Source organism: Amborella trichopoda, chromosome 9, assembly GCF_054954075.1.
Source record: "Amborella trichopoda isolate Santa Cruz 75 chromosome 9, AtrichopodaSantaCruz75HAP2 v2.0, whole genome shotgun sequence".
In the NCBI taxonomy this organism is placed as follows: domain Eukaryota; kingdom Viridiplantae; phylum Streptophyta; class Magnoliopsida; order Amborellales; family Amborellaceae; genus Amborella; species Amborella trichopoda.
In genome coordinates, this window is record NC_142344.1 from 14,030,335 (window position 1) to 14,057,894 (window position 27,560).

Genomic DNA, 27,560 nt, shown 5'->3' on the forward strand with positions numbered 1-27,560 from the left:
CGCAAAAGAATTTTGTGAGAATGTAACAAATAGGAAAGTATAATATATTGGTCATATAAGATATCGAAAAGTTTTGACAATGCAAATTGTATATGAGTGTTACTCTTTTACTATAGTATTACCACCGGCATGTATATAGTAATTAATGAACCTTATGTATAGGGCACAATTTTTTTTTCTTTCAAGAAGTTCCTCTATCTCTTCCCCACTCCCTCTCTCTGAAAATTTTATATGGTATGAGAGCATCACCGATCTTTGTATTTCGGCCTTCCACCTTTAAACCGTACCTCTATACTAAGTGAGTCCTCTCTATGCATTTATCTCTCTCCATATACACTCTCTATACATGCACTAATTGAGAAAAGTTTATATAGAGCCGAGGCTCTAAACAATCAAATTAGATCCTACATCAAAAATTTCACTACTAGTGGTTGTTTTGATGTCCAAATATCCCCATATTGATCACTCATCGTCAAGATGCATAGACATGAGAAAAAAATGGATTTCAAATTTTTGAAATACTGTATTTTATAACGGATTATTAGACCGTCAATTTTCAAGATTTTCAAGTTTTCATAAATCTGTCTATCTACACTATTTTTGAAGCTTTAAACTTTATAAATAAAGATGAAAATGTATTTTAAGGCTATCACAAAGATTTCGAATATTGAAACCACATTTCTCGATACTATTTGAAGGTAGGTTTTAATTTGATTGTTTAGAGCCTAGTCTCTATACAAACTGCACCTGCACGAATTTCACTTTTGTTTCCTTCGATCATTGATCATCAACCAAACCGCTTCTCTTCCACATCCATTAAATTCTTTCTTCCATTTCTCCATTATTTATTATCTTTATCCAACTCCATCATTATTAGTTGGTCAACCACGTCTCTCTAGGAAAAATATGTGGTCTTAGCCAACTCCATCCTCTCATCTTCAAAACCTTCTCTTTTTTTATTTTATTGGGAAATTATAACAAATATACTTTAATTTTCATTTATTTAGAAAAAAAACCTTTAACTTTCATAAACTTCGCCCACACCATTTTTCTTCAATTTTGGCTTTTTTTTTTTACCAAAATAACTTTCACAGTAGTCGTATTACCGTGAAGCACAATTACGATACTTAAAGTACCGCAAAAACTAAAATGTTATACGGCATTTTAAGTACCGTAAAAACTAACCCATGTTTTACAGCATTTTAAGTACAGTAAAAACTAACCCATGTAATACGGCAGTACCGTAAAAACTAACCCATGTTATACGGCCGTAAACTTTTTTTTACTGTTTATATTTATCTCTTTCATCATGTTTATATTTATCTCTGTCATCTCTCTAATTCTTTGTATGTTTATCTCTTCTTTATCTTTCTAATTATTTTTAATATTTATCTTTTCTTTCTCTCTCTAATTCTTTTTAATATTTATCTCTTCTTTCTCTCTCAAAATCTTTTTTATCTCTTCTTTCTCTCTCTAAATATTTTTTGTCCCAAACTCTTTTTCTCTCTCCAAGGAGATACCATCCCCTATGAAAACTCCCTTCAACCATATCCCCTATGAAAATTAGACGGAGTCAGATTTGTATTTTGTTGAAATCGTGTTAGTTGAGTTAATGAAGTAAGTAGAGAGAAATAGAGAGTTAGTGAGAGAAAAGATTTAGAGAGAGAAAGATGAGATGAATATTAAAAAGAATTAGAGAGAAAAATAAGAGAAACATAAAAATAAAAAAATTAGAGAGATTAAAGAGATAAATATGAAAGTTTACGGCATTTTTGAGTGCCGTATAACAGTGGATAGTTTTTACGGTACTTAAAATTCCACAAAACATGATTAGCTTTTACGATACTTAAAATGTCGTATAACATGAATTAGTTTTTACGATACTTAAAATACCATATAATATGGATTAGTTTTTACACTAATTAAAGTACCATAATTGACTGCACGGTAATACGACTACCGTGAAGTTTATTTTGGTCAAAACATGCTTAAAATTGAAGAAAAATGGTGTTGGTGAGGTTTATGAAAGTTGAAGATTTTTTTCTAAATAGACAAAATTAAGGTATATTTGTGATAATTTCCCTATTTTATTTAATCACTTCGTCATTTTCACACGAACCATCCAAACCTCAAATACCTCTTCTCCCATGGACACTTCATCCATAATGGTTATCCCTCCGGCCTTAATGTGGGAAACTTTGTGTCGATTAAATTAATACATAACAAGTATATGTCATGGGAAACCCAAATGTTGTTGTTGATTGAGAATTGGGAATTTTTGGATTTATTAATGATATTTGCCCTATGCCTAGTCAAAATATTTATTCTCATAATGAAATTAAAAATCCAAACTACAAATTATGGTTAAAGTCTGATCAGCTTCTTAAAGCTTGGATCACAGGGACCTTATCAGAAGAGTGTCTCAGTCTTGTTGTTTGCCTTGAGACTTTCATAGATCTATACAGGCACTTTTCAATCCAAGGAGTTCCAACTGTCTCAGCAACTTCAACTTTACAAGAAAGGGAATTCTACCTTATCTGTGATGATTTAGCAAGTGTTAACAAACTCATACCATATGAAAAATAAAGTATTTTGGCTTCTTAATGACTTAAACCCCACTATGATAGCTTTGCAACCACTGTACTTAAGCCACAAATCCCTTCTTATTATAATATTATACCTCTTCTTCTAAGCAATGCCATTAGCAATCAGCCCCATGCTTTGAAGAACATTCATATCTAAATTAAAATATGGCCTTTGTTGGACAACAGAAAAATTTTAGACGCAACTGAGGTGACTGGAATTACAGAGGTAGAGGGAGGCACAACTTTGGTGGTCAACAATTTTTCAACTCTTAGGAATATACATTGTTCAAAAAGGCTAGATTAGTAATGCGGGATGTGGGGTTGACCTAGACAAACCAAGAAAACGATTGTACACCTCTTATGCAATACATGAATCAAGGCTTCCAACAAGATTCCCATATATAACAATTAAATCAAACATCCTAAGATAAGTATCAAATTTGTGAAAATTTTGGATATACTGCATTGAAATATTGGTATTGGTTCAACCACACATATCAAGTAGAAGAAATTTCTCAGGCTCTTCTTGTAATGATTATACCTCCACCCATATGATAAGAGATCCAAGTAAGTTATAAAACCATTATCTCTATAGAGATATAAAATAATCATGGTTGGGAATGATGAACATTTGACTATTTTAGATTCTGATGATGCAAATATTACTACTGAGTCTAAAAAATTTAATGTCTTTAATATTCTTTTGGTGTCTGATATAAAAAGAATATAACAAATAAAAATAATATGCTATATATTAGCCAATTTATGGCAGATTTTTCTTGTATTTTTTAGTTCTAATCAAGTAATTCTCTAATTAAAGAAAGGAGCCCATGAAGAATTCTGGCCAACGAGAGTAAAAAGGAGGATTGTACACACTTGAGGAAATGAAGTGAGTCTTATTCCCTATTGAAATAAGACAATAGTCAACAGCTTGGATATCCTCAAAATAAAGTTGTCGATACTTAGAATTCAAACAGTTGATTAATGTTAATGCATGGAATAAATCTCATTCTATCTGTGCTAATTGTCACATGGGAAAAAGTTGTGAGCTCCTATTAATGGGACTGACAAAACCTCTACTGAACCTCATTCCTTCAAACTTATGGGGCTCTGTTTCAATTTTATTTAATTAAAATTATCAATTTATGTGGTGTTTATTGATAATTATACTCATTTTACTTGGATTTATCTATATTTATAAAATTTTATCATATAGTTGAAAGGATATTTGATAAAAAAAATTCAAAATTTTCAGTGTAATCGAGGTTGCGAATTAGCTAAAAAAGAATTTATTGATCCTCTTAATGATAATGTAATTATGCAACAATTATCTTGTCCAGGAACTCCCAAACAAAATGGAATAGTTGAAAGCAAATATAGAAATATTGTATGTTTAATACGGGAATTCTTGACGCTTTTGGGTTGAAGCCTTCCATACTGCATCACTTGTTATTAATAGGTTTCTCTCTACCGATTTAAAAATGGATTCACCATATTCACTATTGTCTGCCCAATTTACAAATAGGAGGATTGTTGGCAACTTAGTCTATCTTACTGTGACACAACCTGATATAGCCCATGCAATTCAACTTGCAAGTCAGTTTGTTTTAGATCCTTGGACATTTCATCTTACTATTATTCATTCACATTAAATTCGGTACCTCCGATCTACACTAGATGTTGCTCTTTCATGCAACAAATCCATATATTTAGTACTAAGGGCAAATCCCGATGCTAATTGTTGGTTGCCCAGATACATGTGTTCCACTACCAGTTATTGTGTCCTTCTTGAGACTTCCGTAATCTTTTGGAAATTCAAGAAATAACCTACAATATCAAAGTCTTCTACTGAGTTTGAATATCGAGGTATGTATTCTGCATGTGGTGAAATTATTTGCTAAGACAACTTCTTGCGGATCTTAGAGTCATTTCAATTTCTACGACCCCCTTTGTTTTGTGACAATCAAAGTGCAGCAAAAATTGCGAGCAACTCAATTTTCCATTTACAAACCAAGCTTATTGAGATAGATTGTCATTTTGCATGAGAAAAAGTTGAAAGGAATAAGTAACATTAAGTCATGCCGCTTCCAAGGATCATATTGTTATCATTTTCACTAACATCTTGACTAAAGGGCCCCAAGAGTATTTGATGAGAAAACTAATGTTGGTACTCGCTCATAGAAATACAACATAGATAATGAATATGATGTATAGCCAAACCACAACCCAAATACACACATATTTATACGGTTCACTCAAAATAGGTTATTTTTTGATGAATCCAATGTTTCAAAATATGTCTTCTAACCCCTGGCACTTTAAAACTATTTTTTAACCTAAACAAATGTGATAAAGGCATGCTCTTTCTAAACCTAATCATTTTTCTTTTTTCACTTATATATCCCAAATTTATCTCTCTTCTTGTGTCTTTCTCTCTCCTCCAGATAACATCTCACCTCCATGAAGCCCTTCTCTCTCTCTTGGAAGTTTGGGAGGATGGTTTTTAAAAAAAGCATGTATTTTTAGATTTGTTTGGCTTAAAAAAACAAATTTAAATTAGCTCAGGGTTACAAGAAATAAAATCTACAATTGTTATATCCCAAGATATCTTTTAAAACTTTAGGTCTATCTTGAAATGAAACTTAAAAATAGGGGGTGTAGAGATATTTTTCCAAAATTAAAATAACCTCAATTTTATTTGCATCGCTTTCTCTCTCTAAAACTTAATATTTGAGTTAGTTTTTCTCTCTAAAATTTTAATATGGTCTCTCTAAAACTTCAAATTTGAGATAGTTTCTCTATCTAACAATTTGAGATAGTTTCACTCTCTAAAAAATTCATATATTTTCTCTCTAAAAAAATTTGTATATTTTCTCTCACTAAAATTTGATATAGTTTCCCTTCCAAAAAAATTTAGTATGTTTTCTCTTTTTAAAATTTGATATAATTACTCTCTCTAAAATTTTGAAACTTTTTTGTTCTTCAGCAACAAAATATGTCACTTCCATAAAATGTCAATTCCACATATTTTGGTGGAATTGAGATTTCCAAAATTTAGGCTTAAAATAAGCATTTAGGAACCCTAAGGAAATCTCAATTCAACGGCAATATCAATTCTAAGTGAACCAAATACGATTAGCCCAGCTTTTTCAAGAAAAGTGACTACTAAAAATCTGAATCCAAAGAACCAAACAAGCCCTTAATGATTTTTTGAGATGCACCTTAATTTGATTGTCTAGAGCCTCATCCTTATATAAACCTTTTCTTTAAAAAAATCACATCAAAGTTGAATCAGACTCCAAACCTTTTCTTTAAAAAATTCACATCAAAGTTGAATCAGACTCCCAAATCCGAGCAGGCTCGAACCGCCTGAGCTAGCTCATCGGTTCTCTAGAGTTTTCCTATTAAATAATTAAAAGGTCACAAAAGCACTAGGGAAAACCCTGGGACCCGGACCAATCCAAACCGGCTTAAGCTAATTCGGCAATTATCGAAATACTGATGATTGCTGGATAACACTTTCAACTAGGCTGTTATCAAGACCCTTCAAAACCGGTGCTCCATGCCTGATACAGAGCCAATTTAGATCTTCAATTTTTTTGGGACATTAAGTTGGGATCCTACATTTTTAAAATTTTTAATCCCAATTTACCGAGGTCAAAAGTGAACCAGCTAAAACACAAAAAGATGGTTTATTAGTTGAGGGTCAAGTGTTTCAAACCACCAAGCACTTAGTGGCTTCTTTTCTTTTTTTCTTGTTTGGGGGCACGCTTCTTCTTCCTTTTTTTTCCTTTTTTAGGGGGGCGCAAAGGGGGGGGGGGGGGTTTCTAAGCAAGGACACGGTAATTTTTTGGGACACAAATCAGTATTTTTGTGTTTGGACTGTTTGAAAGTTGGATTTTTAAAGCATGTTGTAGCAATACGAGCTTGGCACTAAATATATTTTTTAAATATAATTTCATCCTAATTTTAAAGCATATATAATCTCTGCATCCATCTTTATGATAGATGCTTTATACCTTTGGACCGTAGATATACGGTCCAGCCCACATGAAACAATTTCCTTCAAAAAATCTAAATATTTAAAAGTTTTTTTGTTTTGGATAGCTCGAAAGTTAAACTTTTAAGCCCTATAAAAAAATGAGAATTAAAGAAAAAAAAAAAAGGCAATAAAACCTCACCATAACTCATCCCAAAATATAGACCATTCGGTAGTACATCTTTTTTCTGTACGTAAATTCTTCTCCTATTTTTTGCCCTCAAGGAAAACTCTGTCAGAGTAGTGATTTGATGGCAATCTGTGTTTCAGATGAATGTCAAGTTCTCTCTGTGTCTGCCCAGAGCCAAAAAAAACCCTCGATGAACAAGCTGTGTTGTGCAAAACAATTTTCAACATCAGATCGAGGTCACCATTCCCATACTCCTTAATTACTTCCATTCATGAAATTTTCTCAAATAAACCTAGCTTTAGAAAATCTGCAGCAATGTAAAATTTCATCATAAATTCACACCTTGACATTTACCCAAAAAAGATTCACACTTCGACATGGCACAAACAATTAAAGCACAAGCACCACGAAACACATACAAGGTTTTGGAACATTCTAGCTGATAAACAATAGAACTTAAAAGTCTTACAACTTTACAGATTGAGCCCACTCAATAATAATTTAACTGCCCCTCCATAACTGCCCCTCCAACAGTCACAAACATTGATTGAGGGAAGACCGCATCCCATTTTATTTTTATAGAACATCGTATATTCCCCTCTGCCTTTGGGCCTTCAAGATAGGCAACATCAATTGTCACTCCATCCCTAATTAAGATATGGTTCCCTCAGCCATATGAGAATAGTTTAATCATACCTATAACTTCCATATGAGAACAGGTTAATCATACCTAAAATTTCCATACAAATTTCTTACATCCAAGGGATGACATAGTAAACTACATATTCTACTTCTTTGGATCTGGATAAAATTTGAGAGATTCTCCCCAGATAAGATCCTTAATATTCTCTTCTGTGATTGATGGCTGCTCAAAGTCATAATTAAAAGGCGAGTGGCAAACAGGTTCATCATCGACGTCGTGAAGACATGCCAAATAAGGGTGGGCCAATGCCTCCTCAACTGTATACACAATAGAAAAGGTTAAATGAAAACCAACTCAATACAAGGGACAAAATAAAGGAATTGCTCATCTATTGCTTAAAACTCACAAGCGAGTAAAGAAGTACCTGTGATGCGCTTGCTGGGATCAAATACGAGCATTTTCTCAACCAAATCAACAGCCTCAGGAGACATGGTTGGAAATCTTTGTGAAAATTCTTGCTTGGGGAATTGTGGGAATTGGCGAAGATATCTGCGCGCATTCTCACTTCGTAGAAACCCAAGGCTCGAGTCACTTGGTGTACCTAGTAACTATTCAAAGAACAAAGGCTGCCGCTAATTAAACTAAAATTCAGAAAAGCGATAACAACTCATGTGATTACTTAACTCCAACCATAATTCTTTGAACCAGTATTTCCCTCTAAAAACTAGAAAGCTGGACAATTTTTCAAAGTAACCTATGTCATACCTCAGTGATAAGCCTCAGTTGTTGAACATAGTCTTTACCAGGAAACAGAGGTTCCCGTATGACCGCTTCAATGAATATACATCCAACAGACCAAACATCAATAGCAGCAGTGTACTCTGAACAACTTAGGAGCAATTCTGGTGCTCGGTACCAGCGAGTGACAACATACTCTGTCATGAAATCCGTTTCTGATGTAGTCCGTGCAAGTCCAAAGTCACCTATCTTAAGGTCACAGTTGGAATTTAGAAGCAAATTGCTGGGCTTTAAGTCACGGTGAAGAACATTGGCTGAGTGTATATATTTCAGCCCTCGCAGCAATTGATATAGAAAATACTGCATGAATATGCAAGCATCATAAGCATAATTATGCAAGTTCATCAAATAATGAATTAGATACTGCACATTTAAGAAGCTTGTCCAACATAATAGTATCTAGAAAGATTTCAGTCAGTTGTAAAAGGATGGAGCTAAAATTTGACAAAAAGGTAATCGCAAGAGATGAAGGAAAAATAAAAAGGAGGAATTTTGAAAAGATGAGGTTCAAGATACAAACTTCAAACTCAGGTAAATTTTAGGGGCATTATATCGAACATGATACAGAGAATAGAAGGGGAAGAAGAGTGGGAACAGATGTACACAATGGTAGGCAAAGATGCAAAAAGTAAGATGCAAGTGCATTTCTAAGGTGGCAATAGTGGAGAGACCGTGAGAGGCATATAAGAGAACCAAAAAAACATGTAGACATAGAATTCAATGTCTTGCAGCGGATCAACTGGCCTCAAGACTTCGAAATAAATTCAATGGAAGATCTTTTCTTGCTTAAACGTGAGAGCAGATTACATCCAAACAATGAAAAAACCTTGGGGTTAAGGCCAATAGGGTCTTCCTCACTAATTATTAAAATCATGTAAGATGATGGTGACAGGCATGAATCCCCCAACAGGATAGTAAAGTAACACCAAGAATAAATTAACTTGAGTACTTTGATGTGGTGAACAGATCTCCATGACATATTGAATGAGGTCTGCAGGTTATAAGAACTTTTAAGCCATGAATTAGCATGTAGATTCAACAGATACAAGGTACAAAGACAGCTCTATCACCTTGTTTGAATGTTCAAAACAATTAAATTGAGTATTATTGAGCCAATGACCAATGACAATCATGATCATCATATTGAAGATTAGTCTTCAAGGAAGCATGCACACAGAGGGCACAGACATACACACACATACCCTATGAGAGAGAGAGAGAGAGAGATGAGACAAACTGATACACTCACATGTACGTATTAATGACCAATGACAATCATGATCATCATATTGAAGATTAGTCTTCAAGGAAGCATGCACACAGAGGGCACAACACACACACATACCCTCTGAGAGAGAGAGAGAGAGAGAGAGAGAGAGAGAGAGAGAGAGATGAGACAAACTGATACACTCACATGTACGTATTTAATGTATGCACATCAAAGCACATAAAATTGGTCATAAAAAAACCTACTCTCATATTGAAAACAATTAATTAGAATTTAAAAGGTTACATGCATATAAAGAATACACAATGATTGACCTGCAAGCACCAATACATACCTTGCAATGATCATCTGTCAAAGGTTGTTTAGAGCGTATTATCTGATGAAGATCTGTATCCATTAACTCAGACACAATATAAACATCATTGAAATTTTCCCTATCAGGTGGGCGTATGATATCTTTGATGGCAATAATCTGTAACACAAGAAGGGTAACCTGATATAGTGGGCTCCACACAAAATCCAAATATTGAAAAATCTCAACAACTACTAAGAAGCCTAAACCGTTCCAGCTCATGTAGTGGTAGTACATCCATACTAATTATCTGAGCATCTATTTCAAGTTGATTGCCACTTAGGGAAGAACAAGATCATTTATGAATTGTGCCCTGATTCAAATTGTGCCCTGATTCAAGAAAACCTAACTATCATGCATCCATTCATTGCTTGAATTGACCTTAAAATTCTATCTACCATATGATATTGTTAGTCAAAAGAACTACTAAAAACAACTTCCTCAAAATTACCACTGAGTCAATCCGTGCTCCCTCCCCCAACCAAACCCAGCCATATATCTCTCCCGCCCTCCCTCTTGACCTAGTCAATTTAGAGGTTCATCTGTTAAAGAAGACAAGGTCATAATGGTGACCCAGAATATGATCATTTCCATTATGAACGTAAAATTGTCTTTGTTTTACTTATAGTTTATTGATTTTTACCAGCCCTCCCCAACAAATTCAGCTAAAGCAATAAATTATAGTGTCCCAATGATTACTAAACAATACAAAGAGAAGACTTGAATAAACCTAAAAACGACAAATAACAAAGCCACAGAGAGCTTTGACACCCCAAAAGTCGATGCATAGTTCCATAGATGATTTGCTTCTTGAGAAACAAACGAAAAAAGATCAACAACAACAACAAAAAATTGTTGAGATGATGCACAAAAGATGTAGAATAGCCTTCCAACCTCACCATTGTTCCTAATCAACTAGGGCACACCAGACCAAGAAATAACAACAGAATTCCAGTCAACAAGCTCTTGGGAAAATTAGATTCGTAGACATATCAGAGACATGAATCACATTTGAAATAGAATCAGAATCTTTAGGATGAATGACTAAAGTAAATTGTCAATTTGGTTATAGAAAAGATATAACCAACAGCAGCAGATAACAAAGTGGCATCTTGATATAGACAACTTAAGGTAAAGGTCTCGGAAATGTCCGTTAACGAGAAATAGGAAGAAAGATTACCTAACGAGAAGCAGATAAGGCTGGAAAGTTTCAAGTAAAAGCAATAGGATGGTAGGTGCACAAAATATAGGATAGAATGTTATGAAGTGGATTCAACATGACACAACTAGTCACAGCATCTGCACTAGGACCTCTTATCCTAAATTTCTTTGTCTTCTGAGGACAAGAGGTTCTATGTATCCAAATTTCTTTCAACAGTTACATCACAGTTTAAAATATGTCAAAGCCACAATTCACAGGCATCACAGAGACGAAGTTGCTAAAGTTTAATCTTGTGGTGTCACCATAGAAGATTAACGTAAGAGTTTCTTCATTGATGGAAGAGATGACCAATGTGGAGAAATTCTGATACATTCACATTATAGACTGAAAGAAAAGCATATAAACCAATTTTCGAAGTTACAATTGTTGAGGTTTTGGCCTTTAAAGCCTCTGAGAACATGACAATAAAGAATTATAATGGATTACACACTTCACAGGGAGTTTGTGTGTTGGTTGACTAACCTAGGGTTGTGATGCAGGAAAATTTGAGCGACCATTTAAATCAACAAGAAACAAACCTACACACATGCATAATTCCAAAAAACCTAGGATTTCTTCACCATACCTCAAGCTAGGGCTCCAAAAGCCTATGCTTTTCTATCTTTCAATTTCTAAAATTATTTGGAATTGACCCTCTCAAGACCACACACACCTCTTATATATTATAATTCAGTGTTCAAATACATTACATGTCCATACATTGATTAAATGATCTATATAAAAAGAATTTCAGCCATGTGAACAATACTCGTGAACAGTATTCGTGAATACTACTTATGAAGTAAACAAAAAAATAAAAAGCCTAAAATCCCTAAACCTTAATGTTTTGCCCCTCATCATATAAAACTATAATGTATACACCTTTATTTTCTTGGGATTTTTAATCTTCCATCCCTAAGATACTATGTTTTCCATTCATGCATGGAGATTTTATTTTGGGAAACAACTTTTTGCAAAACGATTACCCAATTCAAATTTTTTCAGACAAATTAACTTTAACTCAAAAAGGATAAAAAGTTGACATACCTATACTTATAGAAATAAGTATAGATGTCAGTTTGGATTCTCACCTCAAAAACGGGGAGAAACCATACAAAAATTTGGGAAAATAAAAAAATAACCTTTTTATGAAAACCCTTTGAAATTATGGTCCAAAAGTCCAAGATATTGTAGCCTAAAACTCTCTGATCCAAACAGGATCATTAGAGTAAAACCCATGCTCTATATCAAAAAAGATATAGACGAGTTTGCCATTCAGTTCAAAGAACTACTAGAAAAAGACTTGATTGAACCAACAACAAGTCCCCATTCTAGTCCTGCATTCATGGTAAGAACCATAATGAAGAAAAAAGAGGTAAAGCCATAATGGTAATCAACTATAAAAGGCTTAATAATCATAGTTTTGATTATAGTCGAGGTATAACGCAGCTTTCATGTTCTGGTGTGGATCAAGATATAAGTATCCAAACTGACTTTCCAGGAGTTCTGGAATTTTCGAAAATTTATCTCTGTCTACCATTTGGGATATTTTTGAAAATATGTCGCTAGCCAAGACTTGTTTAGCCTTTTCTTAGAGACAGATTCTTTTGATTTTTTTGAAAATAGGATCACCTGTTTGATGATCGAGAAAATGTGAAATCTCAAGAAAAGAATTTATCTTATCAAAAGAGAAGTTTTCATTCCAGTCCATTTGTTTAATGGATATAAATATTTTCTCTTCAAGTTTTTCAAAATTTCGACTCTGATTGGTTATCAAATCGAAGAGTGAACTTATACGTTTTCGAAATTGAGCTTTGTTTCCTAAGATATGGTTTTTTCATACCTGGTCTAGTTCTTCATAAATATTGTTTGGAATATCAAGGTTTCTAAAAAAGCTAGAAACTTGCCTAGTTTCTATAGGAAAGTTTTGGTAAAGATCTTTTTGTAATTCTAGAGCTTCTTTGTAAGAAATATTTTTTGAATTTTGGGTTTGAGCAAATTGGTTATTTACTCTAGACCATTCGCTTCCCTTATTGTTTATGAGTGGCCGCTTTCCTTTGTTGTCTGATCCTTTAGAATCGGTGTTTAAAGGATGGTCCCATTAAAACTAAAACTATAATCCTTAAAACTAAAACTATAATATACATCATTTAAAGTTAAATAAAAACAAAAAATAAGAATAATTTTGCCCCTCATCATTCTCCTTTGGTTGGAAAAAACTCGTCTTCGAGTTTTGATGTGTGCTAAGATGAAATTGGCACTAGTCCGGCAACATTTTTCAACTCGAATATTGTAAACATGATCTCAAGACTTGTAGGTTACCGCACCAACCAAAAAAACACAGTGATTGTGCATTAGAACTGAGAAACCCTTGAGGTAAGGGTCCTTGTATGTCAGTAGAATATTTTTAATCACATAAATTTGTTGAAATTGCATCACTTCAGCCGTGTGACCCTGCTGAATTTGCCTAGAGTGAGCTCTAGAACACACCACAGGTGCATCTTTGAGATCAGCGACCAAACCAACAACTTCACCTATCAATTCTCCTTTGAGTCCTTCATCTTTTTCCTTGTCAAATACCAATTCAACCACAAAATCTTGATCATCATAATAGAGGATCTCCTACAAGATCTTGTTATTCATCTAAGTATGCGTCAAAGAATGGTGACATATCCCAATCTTCATCTTGCTAATTTTCTATATGATCAGTGCTAAAATCAAAAATCTCATCCTCTAAATCGAAAACACTAGAGTGATGTTCCCCACATCTAGGTCTTCTGTCACTATGCTAAACACTCGACTCCCCATGCAGAGCGCAAAAGTGAAAGGGCTTGCACTCGAAACCCTATTGGGCTAAAAGATTATCGTCTTGCCAATTATTGAGGCTCACGAATTGATACATCAGGTGCTGAACTTGCGTTTCAAGTTCCACAATTCTGTCATCTATGGGATCACGAAGCAGAGCTACAAAAAATCCTCCTTCTATAGGCCCTTCTCGCTGCCATGGGGTCGCCGAAATCACAAACCTTAGGCAATTAATCAACAAAAATTATTGAAATCAGCAAGATCTAGGTTGCTTTTGACAAAACTTTGGCCAAAAATCTGCAAACCCTAGACCCCCACTGTAACTTCCCAACTTTGTTGTTGATCTGGGGCACAAAACAATTGATCCTACAATAACACCGTATAGTGCAACTGTACTTCCATACACAATTACAGTACTTCCGTACACAATTACAGTACTTTCCGTGTAGATCGCGAACTCTGATACCAATTTAATGCAAGAAAATTTGAACGAACAATAAAATCAGCAAGAAGCGAAGTTAAACACATGCATAACTCAAATAAAACTAGGTTTTTTCTCCATACCCCAAGCTTTTATCTCTTTCAATTTCTAAAGATATGTGGAATTAACTCTCTCAAGACCCCACACACCTTTTATATATTATAATTCAATATTCAAAATTTCTAGAAATAAACCCTAAACTAAAACTATAAAATATATCCTTTAAAGTTGAATAAAAATAAAAAATAAGAATAATTTTTCCCTTCATCAGGTCAAGCGATCTATGGCCATGGTCATGTCCAAAACCCTTACCCCTAGGTATATAGCACTACTAAAGAAGGTTTTCAGAAGTCATTACTTGTTGAGCTTAGAGAGATGCCAAGTGATGGTTTGTAGGCCAAGAGAGCCTCATGGTCCCTTATGTGCGGGGTCCCTTATGTGCGGATATAGACCTATGAGAGCAAGGGTGAAATCCTCAAAGAACTTCTACACAGCATGCACACATGACAGCCGCATTACCAGTAAGAAACTCTAAGAAGGGATACATGTACATATGCATAGAGAAAGTCTCCCTTGTAGTATAGTGATATGTGCTTGGGTTCTGTCCTTGAGGCCTATATGAAGGGAACCCGCTCATTATCAAGAAGCAACCCTAAAAAAAGATACATGTACATGTGCATAAAGAGAGCCCCCCTTGTACTATAGCTTGTATTTTGCCCTTGAAGCCTATATAAGAAGGGGAACCCGCTCACTCTCATTCACCACATTCTAGCTACTCTCTCTTTTATTCTCTCTCATCCATGCCTCTCTCTCTCTCATTAGTCATTAAAGGGTGGTACGCACCACCCTAGGCTACTAGGGGTGGCATGCCACTCAAAGATAATAGAGAGGGGCACGCCCAGCCCCACCAAGGGAGGTGCGTTTCAGGGGCATGCCCTATAGAGGTCTATAAAGGGGTCTACAACCCTAATCTTGTTTATGTTCTCAAAACCCTAAATCTGTGAGGTATTGTCTAAGGAAGCTTCTCATCTCAAAAAATTCAACCGGGCCGATAGGATCAAAGTGCGCTATCGATCAGAAAATTGGGTGTGGGATCTACTAAGTCCTAAGGGGATGACCCTAGGCAAATTCAAATAAGCCTTCTTGGCTGTTTGGTTTTATTTTTAATCAATCTTTGCTTGTTTATTGGAGTTTTCAAGAACAATATTTGTATTAAAATTTATAGTCAAAGCGTGTTTTTCAATCCTGCAATGTGTCTATTCTATTTGGCAGTAAAAGGAAAGAGATATTTAGGATTTTAAGTCTTGTTTACAGCAGTATTATGTAGCATTTGTCAGTGGAATTCAGATACATAAATAAAAAATGAAAAGAGAAAAAAAATTTTATTTTACTCCCTTGAATTCTACCAAGCCACTGCTTTCACACAAACTACCCTAAAGAGCTAGGGGTGGCATGTGACCCATAGGATAAATAAGAGGGCCAGGCCAAGCCCTACATAGGACCAAGGAAGGTTCCACTTGTGGCATGCCCTAGATAGGTCCAAAAGGGTTTAGTAAAACCCTAATTTGTTTTAAGCCTCAGAAAGCCTATATATGAAAAAATTATTGCCTAGGAGCTTCCCGACGTAGAGAATTCAGCAAGGCCAATAGGATCAATAGTCCGCCATAGGTCGGGTAATCGAGTATGGGGTGGATGAAGGCCTAAGGGGGCGACCCCAGGTAAAGTCAAGTAAGTCTTCCTGGCTGTTTTTAGTTTATTTTTAATCAATATTGTTCAATTTATTGCAATTTCCAGGAACATTGTTTGTATTAGAATTTACAGTTAGGGATTGTTACAATCGTGGATTGAGTCATATTTATTTAGCAGTAAAAAGAGAAGATCCTAGGTTGTATTTAGGATTTTATTTTTTGTTTACAACATTGTTTTGTGGTACTTGTAAGGGAAATTCAGTTATATTAATAAAAGAAAAAGAGAAAAAATTTATACTCTATAAAATTTTACATAGCCACTTCTTTCAACAATAAGCTAGAAATATGTCAGCTGCCTCTATTCAAAATGGTCGATTCATCATTTCCTAAGCATAAAAAGTCTTAGATAAATTAAAACTCCTGCACCAGCTGAAAAAACCAAGCAGCCTTTGGCTGTCAGTATACTCTCTCCAAGAAATTCTGACCAATATTGGTAATTTTTGTGAAGGGTCAAATTTGAGCCGTTCATGCACCAGTCTCCACAGACCACGCAACATTTTGCCTATTGTTTAACAACCATTCTTTATAATTCTTTTCAAAATCAGGTCAAATAAGAATTAATGTGACAACAGCGGCATCTTTGTCTTCCAACCAACCAAAGCTAGCCTCCTTGATCTTTTCTGGGTAGGATGCAGTTCCATCAATTAAGAATACTCAAAGTTACTGGCCCAAAAAGGAAGAAGAGTTGCGAAATCAACCATAATTGGCAAAAAGCAAGATCACACTCAAGAATAAAAGGAATCACGAAAATATTCTGCTACAGAGACACTTGTTTGCAATTCCCCCTCATACCTTTCAGGAAAACACAAAACAGACTAATCAGTTACAATAACAACGATAATCCGCAAATATTTACCATCCATAATCAGATACACAGACTCTGAGAGAACAGACACTCCACAACCTTCCTTCTAAGGCATGGTGTTAGTAAATATATGACCTGCATGACACAGAAAGGGTTACACAAAGGAGGTTTTGCTTCTCCAAAAAATCTTCAAAAACTGGGAAATAGGATAACTTGCTAGTTGGGACACTCTTCCATAGAAAAAATAAGATGAATGGAATTCTATTCACTCGTGTAGCTAGAGGATTTATTGTTGTGACTGCTAAAAAAAATAATAATAATAGTAACCCTTGCTCTGATCCTAAATCCCAACAAATGAAAAAATTTATAACCATTTGATCCCTCACGTAAGTTCTGTCCTTCCTGAAAACAGAGCACGATAAATGTGCAACATGCCAACACAAAAAACTATATGAATCCTATTGAAAGAACAACTAGCCAAGGACACTTTGGAGAGAAGGTTTACACTTAAAGCCTGAGTTGCCCGCAGATCTCAGTAACCACGCCTTGGCTACAATATTATGAGATATTTGCCCAGAGTCTCAAATATTGAAATTGCTTTACGAGATTGGCAAAGTCCCAGATTTATGTGGTTTGACATAGGAGACAGGTAGAAAACACTAAAATAACCTCCAGGCAAAACCTGATAACAAATAGTGAAGAAAACAAATTAAAATTCCTTCAATTAAAACAAAAAATCATAGCTAATAAGAACAACACTGGACATCCCAACAATGGGGAATTGTTGATGTTGAATGCAATCCAAGGCTCACTAGGCAAGGTCGAGCAGATATTGGTATCAATCATTTTCGTCAATAGATGTAACACTACAATACAATGAGCACAGACAAAAGAAAAAAGACATTATATATCTGGTTTCCATGTTTTACTACTTTGATCATTTCTCTTGTTGTCCTCCCAAGATATCCAATCCAAACATATATCAGATTTCATATCTCGGGAGAGCAACAAGAGAAAGGATCAAAGAAAACAAACACAAAAAACAGGAATAACATAAATATTAAGAAAAATCTTATGCAAAACAGAAAGTACAAATGCAAAAATGGCCCTTCTGAAGCTGGTTGGCAGCATTTTGCTAGCAAAGTATTTAATGGCTAAAGGTACATCATCTGAACTCACATTTTCATGATCCATATGAAGAAGGAGCTTTATTTCTCTTAGAGTCCTTTTGGCATCGATTCTGTTATCAAAGGCATTACCTATTTTCTTGATAGCAACCTCTTCATTGGTTTCTGAGTTCACAGCAGAGCTGCAGAAAAATGCATTCACATTCATTTCGATAAGTCGATGGTAAGAGGAAAATGTCAAAAGACAAGATAATGCTCATACTGACTTAGTTAAACGATTTTATATTTTATCAATCCTAGCTGAAATGCACTCACAAACAGAGCCCAACAAGTTAAAATAATCAACCATTGAACCTTGAAAAAATATTTATTTTTTTTTATCAGTAGCAGAATTTATTGATAAACTTTGTTGAAATGATTCTTCAACAAGAAACAATACAGTGACGATCTAGAAAATAATCAATGTACACATCACACCAATGGCAGAGGGATGTTCTTCATAGCATCCTTCCCAGATTTATAGCCTGATCCAGCACATGCTCAGCTCAAAGATGGCACCCATTCAACCAAAGCAATAAATGTTGCCCTAGAAGCATCTCGGCAGCATTTTTGCATTCTAGGATAGGCATACATGAAGCTTAACATATAAATTTAGTAATTAGATATTAAAGACTGGCCTTCCCTCCAATTGGCACCAGCTTGCAGACCAGTAATGGGAACTAATCCAAACTCATTGCAAGTCTATCAGACTGGTGATCCTAATGGAGCTATGAGCCATGCATAAGGATATTCCAATAAAAATGACAGGAGTTCATACTCTACAGAAGTCCAAAACCTAAACTACCTTGGAGAGGTTTAAAGGGACAAAACAAAGTAACGAAAAGGAATGGTAAGGCAGGTATTAAATATCAGTTGTTAGATTCTTTCCTGTTTACACTAGCTAACTCAACAGTAAAAAACAAGCAATTGCCTGGAATCCATAATATCGTACTTGATCCATAGCCTACTCAAGCTTTCTTGACTTGAAGTGTCTTACATAATGAAATTGAGGGCCCTAATCTTTCAAAATGGTGCTATAAATAAGCTAAATGCACCTCAACATCATTCCAGAAACTGGATTAACAATGATATGATCAATTGATAAGAACCAGTAGGAGTTTTGTAGACACAATTATGGATATATTTCATTACATATGCAATGGGCAATTCAAAAGTAATGTGTAATCAGGGTGAATAACTAAAACTTGTAGATATGATATGTACCTTCAAAAATGAACCCAAGCTCCTGGCATCTCTTTATATGTATGTGCTGTTAGGATGGCAGAATTTTGATGCAAGATTAATAAGGGGAAGGAAGTTTTTGACTTCTGACAACAGGAAGGTTGTTTGTGGAGAGTAAGAAGTTTGGGGGAAAATGCCTCGTTAGCATAGTCGCCTTTGTATGTAGCTTTCGTCTTTCTTTGCCCTTGAGGGAATAACTGGTGGGTAGGGAGCATAGTCCAAAGACGTAATAAAGAAGAAAAAGACAACAATAGGGAGGGGGAATCCATAACGAGGAAATGGTGGTCAAGAAAGAAAAGGCAATGCAGACTAGAAATGAGGATACTTTTTGGTCTTTAAACCGGTTGACTCGACTTATGAGTAATTGTTGTGCTCGGCTCTCAGGCAATTCAATAACTAATGCTTCTTTATTTTGATTTCATCAAAACATAATTTACAGCAAAGGACACACTGATGGGCAGCATAGCAAAAAATAAAGAGACACTGATAAGCAGTGACCCCTGATATAGAGTTTGTAAGATTGATTATATGTTTTAAATGGAGAAGCCATCAACTTGGATGGAAAATGGGGAGCTTTCAATGCTATCAAAATCTCCTAGTCATGGTATGGTAGTAACTCGTGGATGAAGTTGATATCTCTATTATAAATCTTGTTCTTTACTTTGCAATGAAGACATTGTTACGTGTGAATGAGAAATGTTGTTCTGATTGCAGGTGCAGTGCAATCCTAGAGGCAAGGTTAGGGAGGTGTTGTAGACATCAGGTGATGGTTGGTGGGTTTGCCTTCTTTATCAAACAATAAGTTGGTTAAATGAAGGTCTTGGAGTACTTTTTCATATTTTCCTCGAGAATGTAACTCTCATATGTCTCCTCCAGATCTTTCTGTAAGGACTTGTTTCACGAGATACAGTAAGAATTTAGAGTTAGTCACTTCCACCTTGATTGGCAGCCTTTGTTAGTCTACAAAGAAAAAGGACCAAATCTTTAACAGTGATTTTTCCAATAGAAGGGCTTCCACCCTTTCACTTCTGGTAACAGTAGGGTGTAAGGATACCATCTATTCCCACGGATTTGCTTAACCTCGACCTTTTGGCATTATAGGTTGTCCAGGGTAGAGATGGATATTTCCCATTTTGAATCTAATTCCTAACAGAAGAGTGTCACCCTTATCCAGGTTTTTCTCCATCTTTCTTGGTGTTAAGATTTCTAGGTAGCCAAGGTTGAGGGACATGTACGGTAGCTTACTAAGAGACGGGTTCAGTGGTACCAAGAAAATGTGTTTCCCTTCTCCAAAGGTTCCCAAGGTCTAGTCACTTTCATTGGAATAGAAATATGATGACACTTTGGAGAGAGGATATGAATTGCAATTAAGTATTTCAGATGCTTCTGGGAAGATATAATGTATTGAGATGCATTAAATGGCGGGATTACGGGAAACCCCCTCCTCTCTGGGAAAGTTACCAAGAAAAAAGTCCCAGACAACAGTTTTTGGGTATGGAAAGAGAGAAAAGAGAAAATAATGCCAATCTTGCTCTCTCCCTCTCTCTCCCCCCCTCTAAAAGGTTACATTTTAAACCCCGAAACCCACCTAAGTGTCATTTATGACCAAAACCCACATGTCTATGCTCTGCAAGACAAAAAAAACTAACCGAACATGTTTAAAAAATGATAGAGAAATAAAAAGGGGCAAGGACTTTGTTTCAATAGCATCATCAGGACCGCCTATTTGGTCTGGACTGGTCGAACAAGCCAAACCGAGTATCAAACTGGATCTTCACTGGTTCAATGCCAGTTCATTTGGCCCACCAGTTTGAGATCCCCTGTCTGAACGGTTGGCTGTTCTGGTCCAATCTTAATGTTATTGGTAATAACTAAACCCCAACCTAGTGCCAAGGAAGTCGTGCAACGAGGCCCAAAGATTTCACCATGTCTGCGAATTAGTTTTTCAGCTTTTACATTAAGTATTCTAGTGAATTTGTGCTAGCAGTGTGGTGTTCCACCTACATGTGCTTAGTGCGCATGTATAATTAAGGAACACTGCCTATTTCGCAGCCAGTAAATTATCCTAGTACTTACTCATGTAAAGAATGATCTTGATCCCCACACCACAGTTGATTAAAACATCCCAACCTTAGTTAATAGGATCCCGTAACATGGGTAGCAGTACTGCTTTGGGAACATAATCCCGCGCCCCTGGAGTGGGATCGAGGTCCTTGCTACAGTCCCATGTTGGGAGATTGCAAGCCGAATCTCATAGAAGTCGATGAATAGGTCAACATACTCATATTCTTTATATTTTAAAAGGAAAACAAGCAGTAAATACATGTCAATCAAAAAATGAGAGCAATAAATGCATATCCATCAAAATTGAAAGCAATAAACGCATCTCAATAAAACAAGAAACAATAATAATTCAAGAGGGAAAAGATTTTTAAATCTGCATCAGTCAAAAAGAAAGTTCTGAATTCAATGCTCCCAAAATTGCATTTTCTGCAAGAACAGTGGGTCCAACTTCTGTGACAAATTATTTTGGGATTTTAATTTTTCATCTTTCTAAAACATGTTTACAAGTGGGCGAATGATTTTTCTCTCTTATCTCTCTATCTTTTCTCTCCCTATATATTTCTCTCCTATCTCTCTCTACCTTTTCTCTCTCTATATTTCCACAAATTAATTTTCCCTCTTTTTACCACATGCTTTCATTTAAAAATAAAAATTGAAGTGTAGGTAGACGTGCAAAAAAAGGGCAGGACTTGTATCTAATTTAGCCAAATAATTTCATTTTTTACCATATACAATGTATGATCAAATAAATATCTTTAGTATATTATTGTGAAGGATGTATATATGAGAAGAAACCAAGTAAATAAATACTCTCAAATTCTTTTGAGTAAACCTATTTGTAAGCATAATAAATATATTTCTAATATATTAACTTTTGCATCTAGATATTATTTTAATGGAAAGTATAGAATGAGACCATTTACCTTTGACACAAGGTGGTCATAATAATCTTGACCATTGGATGTGAAGTTGGGTGGCTGCAATCATTCCATTGACCAAGCTCAAACTTCAAAAGCAATTTTCTTGAACTTTGTGACACATCCAAGCTATCAAATTTCACATCAAATGGTTGTAAGGAATTGTGACCACCTTGTATCAAAGGTAAATGGTCTCATTGTATGCAATCGCTTACTTTAAAATGTGCAACAAATCTTTTATTTTAAAAATTCTCCTTTTTTAAATATTATATTTTACTGATGCTTGCATACTAGAGAACCTCTAGCAAACATCTATCCCCTCCTCTAGCTTCCACTCCACACCCACTTTGATTTGGCACTTGGTCTCATCACCAAGCTTTGTTGCAACAAGTGATTCCTGCTTTTACTGTATACTTTGATTTGGCACATGATATCACCACCAAGCATTGTTGTTCACCATTCCACATCACAAGATTTTCCCTCACAAGCATGCAATATTGAATGTTTATCCGGTGTTCTTGGTAGTCATCCCCATCTACATCAATACACGTGGGCATGTGGAGATCACAAATAAGCATGTAGAGACTGCATTTTGCCAATGTGCTCTAAAGATAATATCGCATTCAGTTCATTACATAGAAATGTTTTGCCCTAGGTACTTGTGTTTATTGCCTAGAGTGACAGCAGTGAAGATGAGGTTGTCACTGAGAGTCTCTAACACCTTTCAGACATTTGAAAGCAGCAGTCACAGGCAATACTTGGTAATGATTATGCTAAACAGCAGGCAAGATCATGCTCCACATTTTTTCTCTCTGAAAGGAATTCTGAGAGAGAGTTTCTTTTGTAAGAGAGACATGTAACTTTCTTATAGTGTTAACTTATCAGAGGGAAATAGTTCAAAGCTTAGTGAGGTCCTTTACATCAACCGCTAGTCACAGATGTCCATCCAAACATTGTATACACAAAAAACATAATATGACTTCTCGACAATATCATGTCATCAGTAACTCAGTATTCCCATAAACCAACAGCACTGCGGCGCCGTCCTCGTTTATAAAAAGGGGATATGTTGCATACCATACAATCTGTGAAATGAAGAGGTAAACATGCACACATCCACCATCAGTAAAGAAATGGATGGTCAGCATGAAGCATTTTAGGGACATAACAGATGTTGCAAGGAACCATATGTATGCAGTGAGTCATCTCTGCAGTCAATCATTTGAACCGTGGTGGTTGTGCAGCCTGTATTACTACCACTGACCGTTTTCTAAACATATGGTGGGTATATCTGCCAGTGAATCAAAGGTACCAACTGGATCTCATTGTGTTGGTCCTTTCTCTCTCTATCTCTCTCTTTTTTTTTTCTTTTCTTTTTTTTTAACGACTTGCAAAATTAACCCAATTCGCTTGTTTTAGGTTGGGGTGAGAGAGGCTTGAACTCTCAATCTCAAGATCACTCGTACACTATGAGAACTACGCGATGGCCAACTGCGCCACCATCCCATGATTAAAATTTGACCATTTCTCGATTTGTGCATGTCATCCTTACGCAAGGGCCTTGCTAATCGTCTCTGTATTGTACCAATTTTATCGGATGTCTCTGAAGAGACGTTATGTTGGTCCCCTTCCCTTTGGGCACATACCATCAAATAGGTCTCAATCTTGCAGAGGATAGTCTTGTGGCATTTGGTCTGGTAGTGTCATGGCCATTTTGTGCAAGCCATTGATTCAAACCTTGAAGTCTTTCCTAGTCTAAAACAAGATTATTAGACACAAAAGAAAGGAGACATCCAAAATAGAAGAAGCTGTGCAACCTGGTGCATCTCCCTTGATGTCTCCACCTAAAGGGAGCACAAAAAGGAAGCCAAGCATGTCCAACATAGCATCATTAGCATGACCATAGATAACAACTTTCAAAATGACAAGACAAGGCTTTAGATATATTGGTGCTTTGGATCACAATTTAAAGACTCAACAAATAAGTTGTGACTCAGCCTAGTCGGTTCAATTTGGGTCACTAGTGGGTCACTGGACAGACACAGGTCCAACATGGAACATTTGTGCGTTAACTCATTGGGCAGACACAGGTCTGAAGCAAAACATTTTTCCGGCATGTTTGCATCCTTGCCACTTGAGGTAACCTGTTATTTTGCTGAGGGATCAGTTATAGCGGCATCCCTTTAAAAATTGAAAACGTGCACCTTTACTTGTAATAGTGAGTTCACTTATCCAGTTGAGTAGTGTTTCATCTATCATGTAGTGACATATCCATAAACTTTTTAAGATTGTTAATTAATATTTGTGATATGATGGTCCTAATATTGTATGAATGTTCGTCGCTTGTTAAAGGACATAACAAATTTCAAGTCCTTGAATTTCGAATTGGATTGTATCAGTCATGTCTGACTTGGAGGCAGCCTGAGAGTAATTCGAGACTAGAATTATAGGAAATTGCATTAGATCATAGAACTTGAAACCCTTTTGGGAAGAAGGATAATCAAGGAAGATGAATGCTTGGAGATTGGATAAAGATGGCTCTCCTAACACGAACAATTTTACGTAACGCTGTCTGATAGTCCCCTTTATGGTTATCACTCAAAAATGGAACACACACACGCACGCATACATCATCTGAGCCTTATGCCAACTACTTGGGATCGGTTACACAAATCTTGTTCCACCATTCTACTCTCTCAAGGGCCATACCCTCAGTCTGACCATAGGTCACTTATAAAGATATTTACATATAATTTGATCAGGATTCATGAGATAGATGTGGCAAAAGTTTTTGGCTGGCTGCTCACCCAACACTGTCCTCCTCCTTTCTCAGGGCTTGGGACCGGCAAGACAGGCTTGCGGCCGACCATAGTGGAGTTTATATATATACATATATATAGATAGATATATATATGTATATAAGTTAATATATATGTATGTATATATATGTATGTATGTATATATATATATATATATATATATATATATATATATATATATATATATATATATATATATCCCTCCTTCCTCAGGGCTTGGGACCTGCAAGACCAGCTTTGGGCCGACCATGGTGGAGTTTATATGTTTATATTATTTACATATACACACATGCAAATCCTTAATAAAGTCATGAGAATCTGTGTGCTAAATAGAGTCAACTTTTGAATCAACATCAACACTTCAGCTTAAGCCAAAGGCAATTCCCCCAATTTCGCACCAATTAACAATACAAACCAAACAAAACTCAAACAACTGATTCAATTACACAACCCAAACAAAAATAAAAACAAAACAACTAAAATTAACTTATTGACCAAGAAACAATCAAAATTATGCTAGAGAACAAAAAGATAAACCCCAGAAAAAATAAAAATATAAACTAAACTGTGCATGTTCACACAAGTAAAGTTACAAAATAACCAGAGAAGAAAGGGAAATGAACTTCAAATAAAATTTCAACTCAATAAGCTTGATCAAGTGTGAGAAAGAAAACTAAACAAGAGAGAGACTCACCAAACTATGCCATAAGCCACTCTTCCTATGGGGCGAATAGGGGGCACATACTTGGTGGGAACCTCGAAAAGGTTACCAAATATATTGTATCGAACGTAGCGACCACCACGAGTGAGTACCCCTTTTATATGCCCCTCTGATGAACCAGATGACCCCATCTTCATAGCCATTAACATGAATAAAAAACCCTAGTTTTTCCAACTTATAACAAGACCAGAGCGCCCATGGAAGTGCACAGAACTCCACGAAACTTACAACTTCCTCCTCCCAAAGAACTTGTCACAGCAGGTCTCTCTCTGCAACCGAAGATTGTCCGATGTAGAAATGGAAAACCAGAAGAAAAAGAGATTTTTGGTGATAGAATGATGTCGCTGTCTTGTGCAACTACCAAGGTAGAGAGAGAAAGACAGAGGGTAAATTGGAATTAATTGCAGGTGAAAAGGTAATCAGTTGACTTATTGCTTTATAACCAATTTCACAAAAAAATGGAGGCAAATGTGACGTTGCATGGAATCATGCGTTAAGGGCAGAAATGTAAATCACGCGGAATCTACTTTCCAGTTAGCTTACAGTAGAGACTAGAGACTACCAAACTTTAGTTGATTGTCTTAGTTACAGGCCACTCGGGCTGACTGCTCGAGCCTACTATACCATCTAAAAATGGTTAAAAAAAATTAAAAAATAGAAAAATTTGGAAAAATATATTCAAATTAAAGTTTAACGAAACACAATTAATTATGTTAAAAAAGTAGCAAAAAAAATATATTTTTAAAAAACGAGTTTGTGAAGGGGTATTTTTGAAAAAATTAAAAAAGATGGGAAAATGTAAAATTATGTATTTACGGCCAAAATATTTTCCAACCTTTTCCAAAATGGTAGAAAATATAAATGCACATGTTATAAATATATCTCTTACTTTTTTAGGATTTTCATAATTTTTTAAAAAAAATTTAAGATCCGCGAGTTGGACCTCCAACTCGAAACAACTTGGGCTTCCTAAGGACCCGACTCTTCGAACGCCGCTTATGCCAATTTCTCATCATCATACTCTTGCTCGTCGCAGTGGTAGCACCAAAGGTTTAAAGACGCACTTATGTGACACCCCCCCTTATCGCCTCCATTGAAAATCAATCTGGATCAGCAAATCAGCGGTCTGAATCCACAATCTAATCTAATGAATCGAATGAATGAAAAATTTTAAAAATTGGGGAAAAAAATTATAAAAGAAATATTAAAAAACAAAGTGAGACCGGTTTCTCTAATAAAACTGTATGGTTCTCGATATTTAGGCAGAGCTCGACCAGCCCCAACAATTCTCGATCCGAGTCGGCCGGTTCCAGTCTGACTCACCGATTTTCAAAACCTTAGTAGTACAATGTTTGAAAATTTGGTGATCCAGACACCGTAGATCCCCCTTGAGTTGGTGGATAACCCAAATGTCGCTCGGAATTGGAAATTGGCTTAGGTCAAAGTGACTTGCCTTGTTTTGTCAAAAAATTAGACATCTCAAAATTATACTATTTTGTAAAAATAATTTCTCAAGTCCCACTCATTTTTGTTTTTTTAATACCATTTTTTTAAAAAAAATTAGTTCTTTTTTGGGTCAATTCCCAAATGAGTGAATCAGTAAAATTCCGTATGAATGAGCAATCAAAATTGGTCCAGCAGACCAATTTAGAACCTATTGCGTTATAAAACCCAGTTGATACTTTCTTTTTTTTTTAAACGGTTAAAAAACCTAGTTGATACTATTAATATCAGAATTGGACCAACCAATGAAGAAGTAAGTGATAAGCTACAATCAAAACTAGTTGACTTGTTGCTTTATCAATATTTTAAAAAG

The 27,560-nt window shown here is 35.6% G+C and overlaps 1 protein-coding gene and 1 non-coding gene across 3 annotated transcripts; both read right to left on the minus strand.

Moving 5' to 3' along the window:
• Positions 1–7,177: 7,177 nt before the first annotated feature.
• On the minus strand, positions 7,178–26,032 carry LOC18424416 (mitogen-activated protein kinase homolog MMK2). Of its 2 annotated transcripts, XM_006829003.4 has the most exons (6): positions 25,718–26,032; positions 17,995–18,124; positions 9,758–9,895; positions 8,163–8,495; positions 7,822–8,005; positions 7,178–7,714 (listed from the first exon to the last, which is right to left on the minus strand). In XM_006829003.4, the coding sequence occupies exons 1-6, from the start codon at positions 25,891–25,893 to the stop codon at positions 7,542–7,544; spliced, it is 1,134 nt and encodes a 377-aa protein (XP_006829066.2). In that variant the 5' UTR covers positions 25,894–26,032; the 3' UTR covers positions 7,178–7,541. The 2 variants fall into 2 exon arrangements, with proteins under 2 accessions (XP_006829066.2, XP_088702087.1); XM_088845961.1 differs by lacking the exon at positions 9,758–9,895.
• LOC148780405 (U6 spliceosomal RNA) lies at positions 23,715–23,817 on the minus strand. Its single transcript, XR_016041809.1, has one exon. It is a non-coding gene; the product is annotated as a U6 spliceosomal RNA (small nuclear RNA).
• Positions 26,033–27,560: the final 1,528 nt, after the last annotated feature.

What these genes read in the sequence shown, in the direction of transcription:
- LOC18424416 (XM_006829003.4), bottom strand. Translation starts at nt 25,893, where the DNA reads ATGTTAATGGCTATGAAGATGGGGTCATCTGGTTCATCAGAGGGGCAT. An exon ending in GTGGCTTATGGCATAGTTTG is followed by an intron (nt 18,125 to 25,717) that starts GTGAGTCTCTCT and finishes ATTTTTCTGCAG; the next exon opens with CTCTGCTGTGAACTCAGAAA. An exon ending in TTCATATGGATCATGAAAAT is followed by an intron (nt 9,896 to 17,994) that starts GTGAGTTCAGAT and finishes CTTGTGTTACAG; the next exon opens with ATTATTGCCATCAAAGATAT.